This window comes from Phyllosticta citribraziliensis (genome assembly GCF_038025025.1).
Source record: "Phyllosticta citribraziliensis strain CPC 17464 chromosome Unknown J3D65scaffold_11, whole genome shotgun sequence".
Taxonomy (NCBI): Eukaryota; Fungi; Ascomycota; class Dothideomycetes; order Botryosphaeriales; family Phyllostictaceae; genus Phyllosticta; species Phyllosticta citribraziliensis.
In genome coordinates, this window is record NW_027117348.1 from 1302218 (window position 1) to 1321477 (window position 19260).

At 55.2% G+C, this 19260-nt stretch overlaps 8 protein-coding genes across 8 annotated transcripts; 4 read left to right on the top strand and 4 right to left on the bottom strand.

Moving 5' to 3' along the window:
• Positions 1-628: 628 nt before the first annotated feature.
• Positions 629-1625, bottom strand: J3D65DRAFT_103710 (uncharacterized protein). The gene has a single exon (XM_066793653.1). It carries the CDS (start codon positions 1489-1491, stop codon positions 715-717), a length of 777 nt encoding a protein of 258 aa, XP_066652040.1. The 5' UTR covers positions 1492-1625; the 3' UTR covers positions 629-714.
• Positions 1626-2004: 379 nt separating this feature from the next.
• On the top strand, positions 2005-5878 carry J3D65DRAFT_680160 (uncharacterized protein; the record flags this gene model as incomplete). Its single annotated transcript, XM_066803707.1, has 5 exons — positions 2005-2491; positions 2863-3049; positions 3110-3219; positions 5119-5373; positions 5430-5878. 5 exons carry the CDS (start codon positions 2005-2007, stop codon positions 5540-5542), a joined length of 1152 nt encoding a protein of 383 aa, XP_066652041.1. The 3' UTR covers positions 5543-5878.
• A 39-nt stretch (positions 5879-5917) lies between these two features.
• Positions 5918-6931, bottom strand: J3D65DRAFT_636588 (uncharacterized protein). The gene is made up of 3 exons (XM_066801422.1): positions 6751-6931; positions 6182-6554; positions 5918-6134 (listed from the first exon to the last, which is right to left on the bottom strand). The coding sequence occupies exons 1-2, from the start codon at positions 6844-6846 to the stop codon at positions 6189-6191; spliced, it is 462 nt and encodes a 153-aa protein (XP_066652042.1). The 5' UTR covers positions 6847-6931; the 3' UTR covers positions 5918-6134; positions 6182-6188.
• A 1279-nt stretch (positions 6932-8210) lies between these two features.
• J3D65DRAFT_647771 (uncharacterized protein) lies at positions 8211-9081 on the top strand (the record flags this gene model as incomplete). The annotated part of the gene is made up of 2 exons (XM_066802353.1): positions 8211-8466; positions 8492-9081. 2 exons carry the CDS (start codon positions 8211-8213, stop codon positions 9079-9081), a joined length of 846 nt encoding a protein of 281 aa, XP_066652043.1.
• J3D65DRAFT_636601 (uncharacterized protein) lies at positions 9073-12698 on the bottom strand. Its single transcript, XM_066801423.1, has 7 exons — positions 11699-12698; positions 10668-11621; positions 10219-10545; positions 9956-10104; positions 9355-9859; positions 9168-9301; positions 9073-9108 (listed from the first exon to the last, which is right to left on the bottom strand). Exons 1-5 carry the CDS (start codon positions 12507-12509, stop codon positions 9521-9523), a joined length of 2580 nt encoding a protein of 859 aa, XP_066652044.1. The 5' UTR covers positions 12510-12698; the 3' UTR covers positions 9073-9108; positions 9168-9301; positions 9355-9520.
• A 214-nt stretch (positions 12699-12912) lies between these two features.
• On the top strand, positions 12913-14487 carry J3D65DRAFT_647773 (Aspartate/ornithine carbamoyltransferase; the record flags this gene model as incomplete). Its single annotated transcript, XM_066802354.1, has 3 exons — positions 12913-13263; positions 13308-14042; positions 14473-14487. 3 exons carry the CDS (start codon positions 12913-12915, stop codon positions 14485-14487), a joined length of 1101 nt encoding a protein of 366 aa, XP_066652045.1.
• Positions 14344-15601, bottom strand: J3D65DRAFT_103949 (uncharacterized protein). Its single transcript, XM_066793657.1, has 2 exons — positions 15173-15601; positions 14344-15120 (listed from the first exon to the last, which is right to left on the bottom strand). The coding sequence occupies exons 1-2, from the start codon at positions 15291-15293 to the stop codon at positions 14567-14569; spliced, it is 675 nt and encodes a 224-aa protein (XP_066652046.1). The 5' UTR covers positions 15294-15601; the 3' UTR covers positions 14344-14566.
• Positions 15602-15910: 309 nt separating this feature from the next.
• On the top strand, positions 15911-18859 carry J3D65DRAFT_558742 (RAM signaling pathway protein-domain-containing protein; the record flags this gene model as incomplete). The annotated part of the gene is made up of 4 exons (XM_066797380.1): positions 15911-16131; positions 16184-16295; positions 16349-18235; positions 18281-18859. 4 exons carry the CDS (start codon positions 15911-15913, stop codon positions 18857-18859), a joined length of 2799 nt encoding a protein of 932 aa, XP_066652047.1.
• Positions 18860-19260: the final 401 nt, after the last annotated feature.

The window sequence follows — 19260 nt, forward strand, 5'->3', positions numbered from 1 at the left end:
TTTGTCCCGTTGGAGGTTGACTTCTCTGTTCAATCTCAGTCTGCCGTTCAGAGGTAGAAACAGGAATGTGAGAAGTTCATTTCATTGTCTATCTACTGCGCTGCTTTGTCTTTTGCTCTATCTCTTTCTCTGATTTCCCTGCCAGCCTACAGCGCGTGCAAGTCTCTAGCTACAGGGGCTCAGTGTTGGTGTTGCCGCTCTCGAAATTCACGTGGTAAGCGTCTTTTGTCGAACGATTGCTGTGCCTGAGCTGATGAGGTTAGGCGTCCTCTCCACCTGGAGTGTAGGATTTGGGGTATCTGAAACCGACATCGAGTGGACGCGGCGACGACTTGGGCCTAGCAAGGGCGACGATCCAGTCCTCCTCGCTCAACTTCAGGTTGCCTGGGGCCGGCATATGCCCTTTGATGCTGAGCGCTCTGACAGTGCGTTGCAGCGCTTCCGTCTTTGCTTTCCAACGGTCGGCCGTTTCTTTCCAAAATTCGACCTCCCTGGCCTTTTCTGCTCCGACTATCCTTTCTTGGACGTGCAGTCTGTTCATGCGCTCCCGCTGTCCCTCGTAGCAGTCATTCAGCACGCTCCATCTGTCGTCGGCCGGAAATGTAACCGCTGTAGCGAAGACTTTTACTTTGAACGCTTGGTTCAATGCCCTGGTAGTTTCTTGTTCCGTGGCTAGCTTCTGACCCAGTTGTGTTGTCTTCGCGCGCTCGGCAATCAACTCATCACGAAGTTCCTTGCACTTGACATCGACATCCTTGTGCTCGTTCTTGAGCTTTTCGTGAGACTCCCGCTCCGTGTGGAGTTCTTCCTCAACCTGGGAAACTTGTTTCGACTGAGCCGTGAGGTAGTCAAGCGCTGGTCGGTCCGTTTGCGTTCGCGCTCCTCTAAGTCACATTGAAACTTGGTGCAGTACGTGTGGTATCGATATTTGAACTTCTGCTCCTCCTCCTCTCGTATATTGTCCCTTTGCTGTTCCAGCTTGTCGTTGTACTGTCTTTTGCAAATTGCCTCGGCATCTTTAAGCTGCTTGTGGGACTGCTGTCTGAACGACTCTTTGAGGTTCATTCTCCATCGCTTCTGAACCTTTGTGTTCTGGGCGTCCTTCTTGCGAAGAAAGGCCTCCATTTGGTTGTGGACCATGTCTTTCAGCCGGGCGTTTTCCTTTTCGAGTTGTTCGCAGCGCGTGGCATTCGACGAGTGTTCCAGGGCCTTCTCTAGCTGAGGGGCATCATTCCTCGCTTCCATGCCCACCATGGCCACGCTTGAGCTCGTTTGCTCTATCGCGGCCAGCCCTTCGACAGAAAAGGTTTCTTCGGCGGTCAAGCGCTTAGTGCCAGGCCTTCCGCCCTCAAGCACCCTCTGAGTGGCAATTATTTCGTTGTGGCCACGGGATCCGGGAAACCGTGGCGGAAGCCCAGCATCATCGGCCTCTTCCTGAATGGTAGCCAAGGGTTCGCGTTCTCGCGGGCAAAGATGCGGAAAGGTCATCATGCGGCGAGCAAAGCGAGAAAAATTTAGGGGACGAGGCTCCTTGTTTTGGTTAGTCAAGATGGTCGATTTCGTGGCTGGTGTGTGTGCGCGTTGCTGAGAGTAGGAGTGGCAGTCACCACAGTGTCAATACTGGCGCCTTCTATTGCGCCCGCCGCAGAATAAGTTCGTTTTGGTGCAGAAAACAACATTTGGTGCAGAAAACAACCAAATGCACTCACGCCATCATCGCGGACTACATTGAGGCCTACAAGTGCTGGTGCTTGATTGAAGCCGGAAAGTCTGGGAGCCGGCGAGATGTCTGTCAGGAACATTTACGTTGCGGCCCCTGTCCCTGCACAACGCCATTGACTGCCAACCTTAACCTCAACACCACCGCTTCTTCCGACTGGCCATGTCTTATGTCGTTCGTTCCTCTTACCTCCCATTCATTCCTCTTACTTCCAATTCCTGTCGAGGCCTTGCATCGTCCATTGCCGCTGCTCGTCGAAAACCTCCAGTCCCATCCGGCCGACAATGGATTCTCTCAAGGAAGGAATCATGCATGTCGAAGTCCAAGAACTTCTTGCTGGCGTAGGTTCGGGGGATCACGTGTCGAAGGATCGTTTCCGAAAGGCGGTCACAATCATCAAAGGACTTCAACAGGAAATCCTGCGCAAGAACTACGAGCTAGCGAGGGCTGAAATCAACCATCACTTCGAGCAAAGAACCGATTCCGAGATTCCGGTTGCTTCTCGTACAGACATGCACTATGAGCAAGAGAACAACTCTGAGACTCCGAATGCTGCAAATGCAGACACGCCAAACGACCGAGAGACCTGTTCCGAGGCCTCTGCCGATTCGCGTACGGATGCGCGTTACGGCCTGCGCAGGCGACCCATCCCACGTCAGGAGCCTGAGACGACTGTTCTGCCTGTAGAGGAAGAACTTGAAGAGCGTCATCTGCCACCCATTCCTGCCTCTGCCTTTATCATCCGGGTTGAAGAGCTGAGGCAATATACTGGTACGGTAGGTTACTTGGACGGTTATTACGAAGATAGTCATCATCATATACTGAAATATGTCAGGGTGGGGATGCCGCTCGTCGCGTTCGTAAAACACTGGAAGCTCTTCCTCATCGTCGGACTGCGATCTTGATGACTGGGAGGCGTGAGGCCCGCGACATCGGTAGCCGTCATTCAAAGGCCTCTGCTGCCGTTCTTCAACTGGCTGGCCTGCACCAGCGGATTCCGTGCAATCCTTGCTGCAAAGCAGGTGCCAAAGGCCGAGCTTTCGTCGGCTGTCGTGCGGTCCCTGGTTTCTTCAGTGGCTCCTGCGCTAACTGCGTCTACAACGATTCGAGGCAAAGTTGTGACTGTTCTTCTTACGACCCAGATGAGCAGCCTATGACGGTCGAGGAATATCGAAAGGCGCGCGGGGAAGATCTTGAAGTGGACGAGGGTGAGGAGCACATTTCCCGTTTGGAATCCATCGTTAAGGTGAGCCCCACTACTCCGACCACACCCGAACCCGGGCTGAAGCCATCGCGCTACAAGGCGAGCCCTATCCACTTCCCTTCGAGGTACACAACACCCGAGTGCAGCCCAAAGCCGGTCCGACGCTCTGCTGCTGAAAATCCCAGAGACACTGGAAACAGGAATGTGGAGAGGAAGCACAAAGAAGATTCAAGGGACATCGAGCACACGGCAAGTCGCAAGAAGAAAGGGAAAGAAGCAATAGTGCAGATTCCAGGTATGTAGAGGCAAGAAGCGGCTATTGGGTGAAAGTGTAGGGAAACATCGTTGTGCGCTGACAACATGCGCAGCGAAAAGGTCCTGGGGTCAGTGCTTTTTCCAGCTTGATACGGCGGGATCGGCAACGAACGCGAAACGACGAGATCCGCATGAGCAGAACTCAGATTGAATGGACAACAAAGGGGCATCTACAAGAAGTGGAAGATACGGGTAGAGGACTTCTGATTCGGCAACAACCACTACATGGACGCTGACGCCGTTGACAGGGATCCTCCTCAGGAGCTTCGGGACTTGGACTTTCATTCTGGAATTTGTCTGTATTTCCTCATCCAGCCTTGAGTATACTCTGTCATCTATTCAGATTGAATTAAGGCGGCTGAGTAGGACAATTTGCCGCGGATGATGGGGTTGTGTCGCGCTTCGCGCGCTTCCTTCTGCCCCCTCGTTGGCTGCCGCTCTTGTCAAACCGGACACTTCGCCAAAATCCCCGCCTAAAACGACCCAACAAAATGAAGGCGTCATCTCCAGACTTCTCGATGTTCTACACACTGCCTTGCCGCAGCTGGAACACAAGTGACTTCCAATTTCCCATGTACCTGATCGAGGATGAGTCGCGCTGCAACATGCAAGTAACAGGAAAGGCAACGCAAACGGCACCCACCACATGCGGGTAAGCTTATTGAAAAATCTATAGGAATTCGGCTTTCAAGAAACTCCCGTGTAGGCTGAGTCGTCTGCCTCGTCAGATCCAAGAAGCTTCGACCGAGAACACCTTGATATCACGAGGCAGATTTTATTGGTCTCCGCAACAACAGCCTCACTTGACAGCACACCGACAGAGACAATGCCGACGTAAAACATCAGCACCGAAGGGTCAGTAGGCCCCTCGTGCATTCGACCTCAAAAAATCAAGTTTTGTGCTTCAGCTGCTGTGTCTCCGCCCGAGGAATCGAGACCTGTGATTTACATCACTCTCTTCCAAGCCCGCCGGTCGGAACACGCCTTGCTGATTTTGCCTGGGTGGCCGTAAGCGAAGATGCATGAAGAAAAAAGCCTACAGATGGTCTCCGAGGCTAGATTGGGCTTGAGCTCTGCACTCATTCTTACGAACAGCAAATCTACTCAGTCGGAACACAATGACCAGTAAAACGCACCTACAGTCCGCACCAGCGAATCCGCTCCATACACGACACTCTCGTCGAGTTTCCAGGCTGGCTGAGGTTCTGCGCCGGCTAATGGATGTCCTTTTCTTCACAGGACCAGTGCCGTCAATCCTGCTCAGCCCCAACGAATAATGGCCGGTGAAGCGATCGGGCTAGATGCAAGTCACCGGAGAAATAAAGTCTGCACGCCTCTCAGGTCAGAGTTCTCTACTTGCCCCCTCTCTCGCTAGCAAGCACAGAGAAAATGCCGTGACATTGCGCAGCCACCGTCGCGAACTCTAGCCTCAACCAGTAGCTCCCCCAATAACGATGGACCGAGCCGGGACATCAGTGGGTATACTAACATCTTTGCGCGGCCGTGGTGCTAGGCTGACTTTGACCGTTCAGACCCCTTTGCGGCTATCTAGGTGGAATCGCTTCCGAGCAGTCATCAGACCAGTCCAAGAACTATGGGCAAGGAAATCTCAGGTCGGTTTCATTCATCAATTGTGGAAAATCAGCCTCACGGCATCCGGTAACGCAAGTGTGTACCTAGAAAAGATTAGATTTATGGAAGCAGAAAGTCCAGGTCCTTGAGCCTTCTCCCGACGGTGGCCACCAGGGCAAACATGATGCAATCGCCCACTTCAACCCTGAATGCGCCCGCAACTTTGTCAGCCAAACCTACCTACAACGCATCCAATTTGACCTCAGTCTCATCAGAGTGGTTGAGGAAATACCTGATTGCTGCGCAGGAAGAAACGTCGTCGGTGCCGTGAAGTTGGAGTTCTGGGGAAATGACGCACCGCATGACGGACAGAAAATTTTCATGAAGCAGAGGACGTATCGATGCACCTTCTTCGTCGTCGAAGATGCTGAGGTCGACCTGACCATAGGGTCCAGGACTATCCAGGACAAGGGTCTCGCCGTTCGTGACATGTTTGACGACTTTTACGCTCTGGACGGCATGAATCAAGGAGGCTTCACGTTCAGACACAATCCGGTGGGAAGTATGTTTCTTGCAGGTGTGAGCCCTCTAATTTGCCTGCTAATACGTCGTCTCTAGGAGAGTTGCGCGAGGAAGCAAGAAGGATGCAAGAGGAGAGACGAGCGGAATACAGGCGAATCCGAGAGAACGCTGGGTACGTACCAGGACCTTATTCGAATGCTGGCAATTAGGAGGTATTCGTTCAGGATGGGATTTTCCTACGTCCGAAAAGCGGACTTGTGGTTCCTAAAGCTAAATCAGCTTATACGAGGAACTGGAAATGGGCTTTTATATACGTCCGACGTCATGGGCTTTGGTAATTGGATTTTTTCCAGCCTTGCCCGAGCAATGACTGTTGGGTAGCTTGGTCAATTAGATTGCTTCTAGTAGGATAGCATGTCAGTATGTTTCAAGGGGGATACATTGAAGCGACAGTTCTCGCTTTAGAGGCGCTCCTCACCTATTTCAACGCATCTGTCCCTCAAGTTTACGGACAAGGGACTGCTGAGCACCAAGCGAAATCGGAAATGTGGAAGATTCAACACAGTAAAGTAGAATAGGTAGGTAAGAGGGTGAATTTGTAGACGACCAAAGTGGAATAAATGTTCAAATATTCTTGTGCGCTGAACAGGCTTTTGCTAAGGAGAACATATATCGTCCCCAAAATCTGGACGCGGATTTTTGAATTACTCAAGCCTCCACGACAACCATTCCATGTATATCGCACTTTATTTTGAAGGGATGCGAACAAAACCCTCGGGGCATTCGCGCGTCGTCCGCATCCTTGGAATGTTACTATCAGATCAAGGGGCGAGGGGGCACAAACTTACGGCCCCATCAGTCTGGCGCAATGTCATTTTTCTCAGCGTCGGCATCCGACAACGCAATGTCGAACGGAAAGTTTTCACTTTGGACGATATGAAAGCGAGTGGCACGCGTCTGGCTTGAATTCTCAAACGACCAAGTCAGGTCGACGTAACCCTGGGCGTACACCTTCCGCCCATTGATCGTAAAAGGCCCGCGCACCTCGTTGCTTTCCATCGGTCTCAAGCTGGACAGCTCCATCAAGTTGGGCGAAATGAAGCTGACTTCGTCGTCCGTCTTGATCAACGACAGTCGCGCCAATCGCGTTTGATCGCGACCCTGGTGTCGTAAATGCAGCCGCACCGTCTGCGGTGGCTTCATGTATGAACTGAATCTACTCTATTACGCCAGAGTGATCAGTATTTTGATCTGCGCGATTCTGATGAGCTTGATCGCGTTGCTGGACTGGTGCTTTACCTCTTTGCGACAGCATGAGAACTCTCACGACCGGCACTCCCATGTTTACGAAATTTTCTCAGCTCTGTCCTGCAAAGTCGCTATTGCATCTTGCCCTTGGCATGGATCGTATGCGCACCTTTCGATAGAATACGTAGAATCTCTCCTCCAGGCGGCTGCAACAGACCGACTGTGCAGCCATCATGCGATCTCCGGTATGCGAAGATATCGTCATTCATCGGTTTGTCTGAAAAAAGTACTGAGTGACGACGAAGTTGGATGCTATTGGTCCCGTAAGAAAGAGATGAGGAAAATGAGCTACATCACAAACCACTTCAATGCAAGCATGCGTGTTTAATATGCCCATTATTTGTACTGATGCCATTGGCTGGAAGGCTTCGCGTACTGCTCAGTCTTATAGGTGCAATTTGCCTTGCGAATTCCGGAGGCTTGGACAAGGGCGAGAGACCAAGCAGCCTTGTTTGCAGGGCTGGAAACGCCAAAGTCAAGGCGCCGTAAGCCTTTGGCGCAATGTCAACTGCAAGGCGTTGATGCGTGTCCATGTGAAGATTTATCAGCATAATATGCGCATCCCAGCCCTGTTTTGTGTAACACGGGCTTTTGAAGTGGTGTATAAAGACAAATCTCGCTATAGGAATTGCTGGAGATAGCTCGTACCTGTACCGAGCTCCATCCCGCCGAGATTCGATGAGCATTTCTTCACAGACGTGTCAGACGCCTTATTCTGCTGATTCCGCCTCATTCTTCACCTTGGAGCCCCTATCCAGAGCCCAGCAGGATTCCAGCTGTCAGCCCAGGTTAGAGCGTTGCGTAAAAACTTGAGAACGGTGAGTGACTGCTCCCTGGGCGCCGCTTTGACAGCAGAAGACTACTGAGTGGTACTCCAGAATTGGATGCTTACACGTCTCCGCAGGAGTTCTTTGTTAATGTGGGCGGGTCTTTCACAAACTTTCCAGTCAGTTCGCTGTCCGGAACCCGCGTGGAGATGAGTAGAAAGGACCATCTTAGCTGCAGTATCTACACGTCATGCCGGAACTGCACTGTCATCATTAGAAGAGATCGAAACTTCCCTTTTCGACGAATTCAGGCAGAGCCGAGCCGAGGCGTAATGGTGGCACGGCACTCTTGAGGCTGCTTAGCAGCAAGCATTGGCACCACTGCCTTGCGCTTGTTGAGAGGCAGTGAGGGGCCTCAAGGCAACTCCGACTTCCAGCAGCAAACTCAGCCTCAGAAAAATGGCTTCGCCTTGCCCGTCCTTAACGATTATCCCGCACATACGCAATCCTCCGCTTCTGTCGACTCGCTTGCATCATTTCAAGGGAAGACCACCGAGCTTGAGTCGACATGTCGGATAGCTCAACGCCAGCGATACTTCCTTTGCAGGACTTCACCGCAAATCAGGGGTTCTCGACCGAGAACGACCCATCGCATTTGAACAACACACAGAACAACACACAGAATGGTGTGCCCCACGCCTCCTTTCCTGGGAGCCAGGTTCAACCGAATGGAACTGCCACATCCAGGTCGGATAAGAGAGAAGTGCCTCTGCCAGCTGGCCATCCGAGACTTGCAGACCACATGAGCAGAGTACCCGAGATGGCAATGTTTCGACGCTTCGGGACGCTCAATTTGCAAAATATCCTGTATCTGCAAGCCGAGATCTTGGAACTGGAGGAGACGCTCCAGAATTTGCAGATCAGAGAGAGCCAAGGCAGCGAAGAGCAGAAGAAGTACGCCAAAAACTGGTGGTACTTGCGACACGCAAATAAGAGAGGAGGGACCGGCGAACAGTGGAATCTTGTCGAGATCATCCGCACGAAGCTGTACGAGTACAGTGCGTCGCCTCCCTTCAACACGAGGTTACCAGAACCAAACTCTGACTCGTGTGCCAGACCAAGCGCTGATACAGCAACACTACATCATGCAACTGCCAAAGCCCACCACACGAGACACGATCGAGGTGCAAAAGCTGCTTGAGTCCGAGGAGATGGGGCCACTCGCGCTGGATGGCGACGACTCGCAAATCTGGGGATTTTTGGACAGGACCAAACCGCCATTCCACGACCTCGTCGCAATGCTCCCGCGGCACAACGGGGATCCGTTTTCGAATTGGGTGACGGCCAACGCTCACAAACTCATAAACATGCGGCCCTTTCGGCTGACAGTGGGCGGGCTGCAGGGCTACAAAGACGAAACGCTGATGAAGTGGACGAATGTCTTTGTCAATGTGCTGGCTTCGCTGTTTCCAGTGGCTTCGATTGTGATTCTCTACCAAGTCAAGCACATTGGGGCTCGGTTTGGAGTCATCGCGGGCTTTAGCGTGCTCCTGTCCTTTTGTCTGTCTGCTTTTACGACGGCGAAGCAATCTGAGGTCTTTGCTGTTGCGGCTGCATTTGCTGCTGTGCAGGTGGTATTCGTCTCGATAGGCAACAATTGCGACTGTGACTAGAGAACCTCTGAGCGAACTAATCGCGGTATAATGCAACAATGTGTTAGCAAGTATTTTGTCGAGGGGAAAGGGAGTCCCAGATGTACCACACGTAACAAAAAGAACAAGCTCAGTGTTCTTCTCAGGTCCTTACTGCCCAATTCTCGACGGCAATAGTGCTTGATGCTTTCAATTTGGCTACGAAACAAGGGCAACGACTCAAGAGTGTACAGTACAAGTACTGCAATGTAAAAGTCAGCACAAACAACAAATCAAGAGCTTCAAGATTCATACGAAAGACTCTAACAATGCCGAGTGCAAATGAAAGACTGACAGACCGACCACGCTGCTGCACAACGAAAAAAAAGCTGAACCTAAACCACAGCCATCATCAGCGAAGCCATTGTCATTCAACAAAGAACCACAAACGCCCAACACCACCCGCCCTCCCCTCTCGCCCCTACAACCGCACACTCGCACCCAGCCCGTGGCCCACAAACCATACGCCCTCCTGCCAGCGGCCGATCTTGAGCCCGACATCGGCACTGGCATTCAGCTTGAGCTGGCCGCCCAGCGCCTTGCGGACGGCCTCGTAGCCGACGCTGCCGAGGCTCCAGTCGACGGGCAAACGGGGCGTCTCGGAGAGGCCGGGCGGCACGGCGAAGGGGAGGTCGTACTCGATGCGGCCGACGGGGTTTTCGTGGTAGAGCGCCGTCGCGTTGAGGTGCGTCACGTAGAGCGTTGTTGTGCTCAATGGGGAGGCGAGGGTGAAGATGGCTGTGGAGGAGAGGAGGTGCATCTATTGACGTAATCAGTAAGTTGGTTGCTTGGTCTGGAGTGGAGGGCGGTGGTGAGGGCTGGATGAGAGGGAGATAGCGAGGGAGAGACAACGTACCATGGCGCCCCTGATGAAATGCGGACCGTCGTCGCCGCCCAGCTTCGGCGTCGCCAGCTTGACGCCCATAGGCGAGAGGGCGTAGCCCAGCGAGGGCAGCGCCGGTATGGTCGCGTTGTGTGTCTTGAGCTCAAGTGTCGTATTCCAACCTACACACATAAATTAGCAAATGACCAGTCACATCGCACAGCATCATGCTGACGACCCAACCCAACAGTGAACCGAACTACTGGACAGCAAGGACGGGAGATCGACAACCGTACCTGACAGCCACTGCGACAACAACTCCCTCCCGACAGCCTTGCCCTCGGCGCCACTCATACCCAGTGGATCCCACACCGCCTCGACCAGGATATTGGTGTTGTTGCCCGGTCCGATAAGTAAGTCACGCGCCGTGACGTGCCCCATGACGGTGCCGTTAGTCAGGATGAAGATGTCGGCGTACGGCACGTCGGCCGAGTACTTGGTCGGGTTGGTGATGTTGACGTGCGCCGTCATGTGGATCGAGCTAGGAGTCGTCTCGACGATGCTCAGGTTGCCAATTTGCGGCGAGAGGTGCGAGAAACCGCCGCCGGATCCGGATCCGATTGCTGTCGCGGCAAAAGTCAGAATTGTGGGTGAACAATGACGTCTGTTGTATTCTAGGCTGCTACGGAGAAAGGAACAAAAGAGATTCGTGACGGAATGAAAGGAGAAATCTAGAAAGACCCACGTTTGACTGGCACGACGCCCTTTGCCGGGATCTTTTGGATCTTGAATGACCCTAGCCCAGTCACCATTTCTACATCTACCTCTGCCTTGATACTCAACACCAAACTCTCCTTGCCCATCAACAACGCCTGAACAACCTTGGTGAATTGGTCCTCGTCGGTGATGAAGAGCGGAGCATTCTTGACTTCTGACTGTACCAAGAGACCAGTCTCGTTCTTTCCGTGGAGGCGCGTGGCATTGGCTGGTTGCCACTTGTTGAGATCGAGATAGCCCAGCTTCTTGCCGTGATAGAAAATGTCGGCGTCAGCGCGGACCTTGTCGACATTGATGGACAAGTTCATCTGCTCGGGCAATCCAACGAGGGCCTTGACTTTGGCGTCAATACGCGGTTGCGCCTCGGGTGTCCCGGGGTCGGCACTAACGCTCGGCAGGCGGAAGTGAACATCGGAAAGCGAAAAGTTCTTGAGGAGGTTTTGGGGAAGCTCGCCGGGGAACGGGACAGGAACAGTGATTTCGGACATGAGGTCTGTGATCCACCTGGGCGTGTTGACGTCGGGCGAGTCTGATCCGCGGACATAGACCTTGGGATCCTCGCCGTGAATGTAATCATTAATTAACAAGTCCAGGGGCGACTTTTTCTTTCCGGGACAATTTTCCATGAGCTCCTCTGGGATCTGTCTAACAACACCGGTGACATTGACTAGGACATCTGAATAAGGAGAAATTACAATGGGATCTGTAATGGCATCGGCGACCATGATGAAAGGATCTTCGGGTTCGCAGTTGGCGACGAGTATTCCAAATCCAAGCGCGGGAACGGTAAGATCCAAAGGAAAGTGGTTGCCGACCGAGAGGCTGACGAGAGCCTCTACGCCCTTGCGGGCATCCGGAAGTATCTTTTCATGAACCTTGAGCCCCTCTATTTCGTAGGCTGGGACTGAAGGAATTGCATTGCCTGTGGCCAAGGCACTGTTAGTAAATGTCTGGCATTAGCTTTCCCCCCTCCCATAAACAAAACAGGGAGGAGCTCACCTCCAAAGACGAACAATTCCTTGATCGACGTAGTGCCGAGAGGAAAGATGCCTGATTTCAAAGGCACCTGGGCCTTTCCCTGCACCTTGAGTTTGCTCAGACGGCCATGCATCCAGTCGTTGGCCATGTCGCGGACGCTGTGAAAGGAACCCGGCTGGAGATCGGCAACAAAGTCGACATGTGTCGTATGGCCATTCCTGATGTCCACCTTGAGCGGCGGTATTATCGCAGAGCCGACGACATCGCTGCTGTAGTCGGGCAGCACCACCTGCACCTTTGTCTCGCCGCTCTGGACACTTCTCGCCAACCACGTTCCAAAGCGGCCAAAGTTTCGCACCGACCTGGTATCCACTCTCGAGGCGTCCATTGAGAAGTCGCCCTGCACGCGGACCGATACGCCTTCGGGCGTCAACGACTGGAAGCTCAGGCCCGTCGGCTCGAAGACAACGGCTTCCTTTGCATATTGTTCGACAGTGGCGGGAGCAAAGAATCCCACCACCATGATGAGAATGACGAGCAGGCATAATATCAATAATGCGACGAGGCTGGGCCATCGCGTCTTGCGTTCCTCGTTGTCGCGTCGGAGGCAGCCCAACAACGACCAAGCAGCTTGGGAGCGAGTGGGGCGTTCGATCGTGTCGTCGTCGTCGTCATCTCCGTCGGTTCTCTCGTCGCGCACGAGTAGAGGCGTTTGCTCGGTATCCTCATCTTCCGGCAGCGGCTTGCGCGTCGAGTGTTTTGACTTGGCGGACATGGTGGAAGCTGGTCTGGAGTTTGGGGTTGCGGTTGAGCCCCACGGGGTGTCGGACATGGCGGGTAATGCGATGGAAGCGAAAGGAGATGGGCGCTGTGATTTTACAGCATCCTCTGGGGGCGATAGACGAGGCCAGCTCCGTACAGCAAAGGGTGGATCGAGCGAGGTGAGGTTGGGAAGAGACGGCGCGGCGAGAGGTCGACTAGCAGTAGAGGGTTGGCTTGAGACTAGGAACGTGCGGCAGCCTATCGGAAGAGAGCCGCTCCTGGCGGGGAAGGCGCAGATCCACCCACGGGCGGGCTCGCAGTCCTGAGGTGGCTCGCAGGCCAAAATTCTGTCCGAGCGCCCAACCTCTGTCACGTCAAGTCATCGCCCGCCTCAACGTCGCGACGTTTGCAGCCAACAGGGCGCCCTTGGTTCCTCTTTTCCCGTCTACATTTCCTCCAGGCCCTCGCCCGCCATGCCTCCCCTTCGTCTCTGCCCTCCCGCTCTGCGCAGCTTGGCTAGGGCTCCTGCTGCCCGCCGCAGCTACTACTCCGCGAACGCGCCGACCAGCCCGCCGCGCCACCTGTTGTCCATCGCGGACCTGACCCCGGATGAGCTTACAATCCTCGTTCGCAATGCTCACAATTACAAGACTTCAATCAAAGCCGGCACCGTGCCCGCTTCCATCAACGGCGCGCTGTCCGGCAAGACGATTGCCATGACCTTCAGCAAGCGCAGCACCCGCACGCGCATCTCGACCGAGGGTGCTGTTGTCAAGATGGGCGGACACCCCATGTTCCTGGGCAAGGATGACATCCAATTGGGCGTATGTGTTTGGCTCCTGACTTTTGATCCTTCTAATTCGCCCAGGTCAACGAGTCTCTCTACGACACGTCTGTCGTGATATCTAGCATGGTTGCGGGCATTTTCGCGCGCGTTGGCCCTCACTCAGACGTCGCAACCCTGGCCGAGCACAGCAGCGTCCCCGTCATCAACGCGCTATCGGACCTCTACCACCCTCTCCAGACCATTGCAGACTTCCTCACCATCTCCGAATCCTTCCTCCAAGCCCCACAATCCGACTCGCTGGGCGCTGCCGGTCTCAAGCTTGCGTGGATCGGTGACGCCAACAACGTCCTTTTCGACCTGGCCATTGGCGCTGCCAAGCTGGGCGTTGATCTCGCGGTTGCTACACCCAAGGGATACGAAATCCCCTCGTCGATGCGCGACCAGATTGCTGAAGCGGCGGCTGGACCTGGAAGCGGCGGTGGTCGTCTGTTCGAGACCACGTCGCCATCAGAGGCTGTTGCTGGCGCCGACGTCCTCGTCACCGACACGTGGGTTTCCATGGGACAGGAGGCCGAGGCGAAAAAGAAGATGGCAGAATTCGCTGGGTTCCAAATCACAGAGGCCATGGGGTGCGAGGGCGGTGCCAAGGACAATTGGAAGTTCATGCATTGCCTGCCGCGGCACCCAGAGGAGGTGGCCGACGAGGTCTTTTACAGCCCGCGCAGTCTGGTCTTTCCAGAGGCCGAGAATCGCTTGTGGGCCGCCATCTCTGCCACCCAGGCCTTTATCGTCAATGAAGGTGCAATCAAGACACCCGTCGAAATCATCAAACATAAGGTCGGTAGGGACATGAAGATGTTCAAGCAAAAGGTCAGTAAGCCTAAGATCCGATAGATACAGGCACCATGAAGGATTACCAGTCGTTGGGCGTCAGTGTAGAGGTCAAAAGTCTTTTGCATCCAAAAGTTTAGGAGTATGTACACTCAAAAAGTCGTCTAATCAAGGTAGGGTATGCATCTACAATGAAAGGAATTCAGGTGGATGTACCCAAGGTCCGGCAGTCATTCGCCCCTTTGCCCTCTGAATCGCTTTGACTGGGAGCCAGGAGACGTAGGGGGGATGAGTGCAACCGTGACGCTCCAAGTACCGAGCAAAGATGCAGTCTCGCCTTCTTGCGTTTCCAATCTGCTGTTCCCCCGCGCGTGTTGCCGCTGCAGGCATGGTACTGGCTGGCGTCCTCTTGCAGCCATGGCCCTCATAGCAAACGAATAAGGCGATTATGTAAAGCAACTGCCCAGGGCGATCAAGGCAGCTCCAGCCTGTCACACGAGGGCAGAATATCAGAGACATCCGTGACGGGTAACCAGGGTGGAGTCGCAGTGACGTCGTGGAGGTCGTGGTTGCCGGTCAAGAGCTAGGCGAGTGGCGACGATAACATCAACGTCTGCGTGACCAGTGCCAGCCACCAACCCAGGAACCAAACGCGCTGACATGTGTGGTGGTGGTCTTGGTGGAGGGGCAAGGCTCGTTGTTTGCTGGAGCCATGTGATTGGCCGGCCCAGGGTTCTGATGCTGATCCAGGGCGCCTCTTCAAATCCATGTTTTCCAAAGGGGGGTCCCCCTTTTCCGCAGGAATGAATGCTAGTAGCACCTGGCGGCCAGAGAAGAAGACGAGGAGGACGACGAGTCTGAGGGAGCCGACGAAGCAAGCTTGCCCGGCGAGGAGCGCGCGCTGTTGCCCGAAGAGGAATGATGCTTGGTGGCGACCAGGGGCTGCAGCGGCTGCGGCAAGCTTCCGGAGCGAGCCTGGCGGACGTGGACGAGCTGCTCCGACAAGGCCGTCCTCTGCTGCAGCATCGACATTTTTTGGGCCTTGAGCTCGGCCTCCAGGCGCGCGACGCGCTCTTCGAGAACGGCAATCTTGGTGTCGCGCGCCGTCACGCCGCCCTCGACGTCTTCGAGCCGCTGGTGCAGGCGGTCCAGCACGGCTTCGAGGTCGGTCTGGGGTTGTCGCCCGAATAGGTACGTGTAGGCGCGGTGCATGGTTGATGAGACGTAGAGCGACATGGTGAGTGGGTGGTTGGAGAGTGACGGGGACCGGGAGAAGAAGAGCACAGTAGAGACTTATTCTCCTTGCAAGAGCAACGGGCAAGGCTTAAGGACTTGCGAAAGTGGAAATAACATGTCGTACCCCTGCCATTTGTGACATGGCCACCTGAGTGATATCAGGAATCCTACGACATCACATGCTTGACCCACGCGTTCGACACGTCGCCCAAAGCGGTGCCAACGGGTGCAAGGGACCGCGGTGGAAGCATTCCTCGGAGCCAGGAATGGAGTGGGCGGAGCGTGGAGCGTGGACAGGACAGGCCAGGCCAGGGGCGAGGCTGAAGGGGAAAAGGTGGCCTTTGTAGTTGAACCACAGTTGACATGGGACGTTGTGACGTTTGGCGGGTTACAGATTGTCGTAGTCGACCGTTGGCTCCGTTGGCTCCGTTGGCTCCCTCTCTCAGCTCAGGACCGAATACCAGGCCAGGGCACCGGCGCGTGGACCTGGGCCGTGCGCCGCTCGACACTGGAAACCGGGCGGGTTCCTACATCGACATCAGCCGCAATAACGGACCTTTCAACTCTCCTCCCACCCCCCCAACCTCCAACCCTCGCCCGGCCATGCTGCGCAAACAATGACTGAAGATCGCCCGCCCCTCCAGGACGACGAGGTCATCTTCCTGGCCCGTAAGGCCATTGCCCAGGCCAGGGAGGAAACCCCCCGCCGCAACGACCCAGACCCGGACGTCGTCGCCAAGGACCTCCAGCAGCCTGGAGTCACGATAGATCTCGGCCACCACAGCATCAAGCGCCTGCCAGACGAGGTCGTCGACATCATCAAGGCCGACATTGAGAGGTGCCCATCCCCGCTCCAACTTCCGTCGAGCTCCACCTCTAACAGGCTCCAGACTTGCCCTCTCCCACAACTCCTTTACCACGCTCCCGCTCCGCCTGTCCGAATGCGCGCGCCTGCGATACCTCAACGTGCGATACAATGCTCTGCGCGAGTTTCCCCCGGCCGTGCGTTACCCCCGGTACCACAATGGCGCCAGCGATACTAAATCCGGCAACAGATATTGCAAATCCGCACCCTCGAGATACTCGACGTGAGCAAGAACAAGATACGCGAGATCCCCGACGAGATTGCCAACCTCACCTCGCTCAAAGTCCTCGCCATCCAGCGCAACAGGATCGAGAAGCTGCCCGCCTGCCTCGGCGACATTAGCAGCCTGCACATGCTCAAGCTCGACGGCAATCCCATTTCCTTTCCGCCACCCGAAATCCTCAACATCAAAGAAAGGGCGCCCGTGCCGTCGGGAGACAATGAGCGCGACGCCCTCATCACCACCCAGGTCAAGAGATATCTGCGGCAGGTTTCGACAAGACAAAGGCTGAGGGTCGAGTCGGAGGGAGACTCGAGGTACGTTGGGCGCGCCGTGACGCTGGGCAATGCTGACGGCAGTAGCGAGGGCAACATGGAAACGCCTCGCCCCATGCGCACGCGAGCCGGCGGCCGGTTTCCCGTCAAGCCTAGCATCAGCGGTATGGAGGCCTTTGGAGACATTACCGGGAAACCCGACTCCCCAGGTAACGCTCCTCCCATTCCGGCGAGATCACATGCGAGGGTCCAGTCGCAGCAGAGTGCGGCATCGCGACGGCCCCCCGTTGCGCCTCTGGCCATTAATGGGAATGAGCGTAACCGAAGTCATAGCGAGGGCACTGGCTCCAACGCGATTCGGGCAAAGCGAATGGGCATGGTGAGCCGCAAGGCTACGGAACTTGCACCGGTCACGGAGGGACGTACCAACAATACCAACCACTCGCGCGGCGTGAGTCACGGCTCAGCTCTCTCCGAGTTTTCCAGCAACGGTTTTCCCGCAGACCAATCCAAGGCCAAGATGCGCCCCTTGTCCAACCTAGTGGAGCACAAGCCTTGGACGGAAGAGTACGAGGAGGTTGTGCAGGCGGCTCGCTTGACGGCCGAGTCTGCAATCGACTACCTACTGCCCACTGAAAGATTGCTCCGCCGCGCCAACGTTCCCGGTCAGCCTGGACTCATGACCGAATTCCATCGCGCGCGCACCGGAGCCTATGCACTCTCTGAGCTGCTTGAACGGTTTGACGCCTTGATCGAGGACCAGGAAAACGAGGTCGACAGTTTGATCGACAAGATTCTGAAAGAGGCCGACTCCTGTCTCGACGCCCTCGTCAACCTGGAAATCCAGCTTCACGACGCCATGGAAGACATGTCCAAGGCAGCAGATGATCCTGCCGTGCGGCGGGCGTGGCGCGCACAACTCAACGCGCAGTACATGGGCACTGTCGAGGCACGCAATGCTTGCGAGATTCTCGGCGTCGAGTTCATCGACCCGGCTGGACCCAAGGCCGACGGACGCGATGCTCGAGTATCGACGACCCCCACGCAGACGGCGCCTCACCCCGGTCAGAGGCTTCGCCCTGGTCAGAGGAAGCAAGGCCTTTCCCTCGACACCAACGTAGCACCCAATGGCAGGCTGGGGCTTGTGCCGCCCATGCAAGAAAATGGCCGTTCCAACACCCTGACGAGCGGAGCGTCTGCCGTCACTCCTCGCTCCGGAGAATCTTTTGTCACGCTTGGCTCGGTGAGCATGTCGCGCAGCAGCACGATGCAGAGCATGGAAGAAGCAGATGAGGAGCACCAGTTTGAAAGGATTTGGCAAAAGTTGGGCATGGCATGCTACTGGACGCTGCAAAACATGCCTGTCTGTCACCAAAGATTCGAGCAGGCCTGCATCGCCGCCAAGTCTGATCCCGAACGCGGACTCATGACACATGGCAAATGGATCAGGGTTTTGGAGAGGTCGACAGAAGCACACCAGGCTGCTACTTCCCTCAACGAGGTCCTTGCTTCCATCAAGCTGCGCGACAGCGAGTTCCGTACTTCTCAACGCTTTTGGGAGCTGTGCACTGCATACGTCAAGGTAAGACCCCAACCCTTTTTAGCAAGCCTCAGCTAACAATTCAAGACCTGGAGCGACCTTGCAGTTGCGGTCAAGGATCTCGGTCAGATTGGTCCGCTTCCCGAAGACATCAAGTCTTTCATGAAGCCCATCCAGAAAGCTGTAAAGGCGGCTAGTATCCTCATTACATCCTCTCCCTGGAGCCATCTGGCTGTCCGTTCTGAATCTGTGTCCTCCTTTTCAACACCCACTCAATTTCCGCCCCGCAGCGAGTCGCGAAACTATGGACATGGCCACGCCTTTGGAAATAGCATCAACAACACCTCGTCTGGACCTGTGCCTTTTGTCCCTGGCCCCACCAGCACGTCCATGCCTGGTCCCTACTCTTCCCATAACACCACGCCGGCTTCTAGCGTTGGTCACATTACCCCGACGCCGGTTCAACCTGCCACTCCGATGAGTGCCGCGCTGGGCGCTGCAGCTCAGGCAACTGTTCCGAGCACCCCGGGCCACGTCCCGCCGCCTCCCAGCATGGTTCTGGGCCCAACTTCGACGCCCGTGGACCCTCCCATCACCGGCCGTTTTGCAGGCAACGTGTTTGAGAGGGCTGACCGGCTCCTCCAGTCGACGTCGCGCAGGGTTTGAGATGGCGCGTTTGGCTGCATCTACCCTTTCCATCCACGCTGCCCACCGTGGACTGTACCTCTTTTCATACATTACGCGTCTGTCCATATCCGCGTCTGTTGTCATCTTCTCTGAACAGAATCTGCATGGCGCTCCCGGGCGTTTCTTTTCCCAGTTTGACTCACCTGAACAGTCTATTTCATTGGTTCTACAGCGAGGGCCGCAGAGAGCAGGATTATCTGCGCGCTTGTGCAGGCATGCAAGCGAGCGAGCGAGCAATCGACAAGCACGCATACATACCAGATGCATCAGCGAAGGAGTTTCTTAGTCTCTTTTTCCTTTTTCTTCCGTTTCTTTCCTCTTTTCATCAAGGAAAAATGGCAAACGCGTGCGTCCGGTTTCGGAATTGGCAAAGGCGCTAT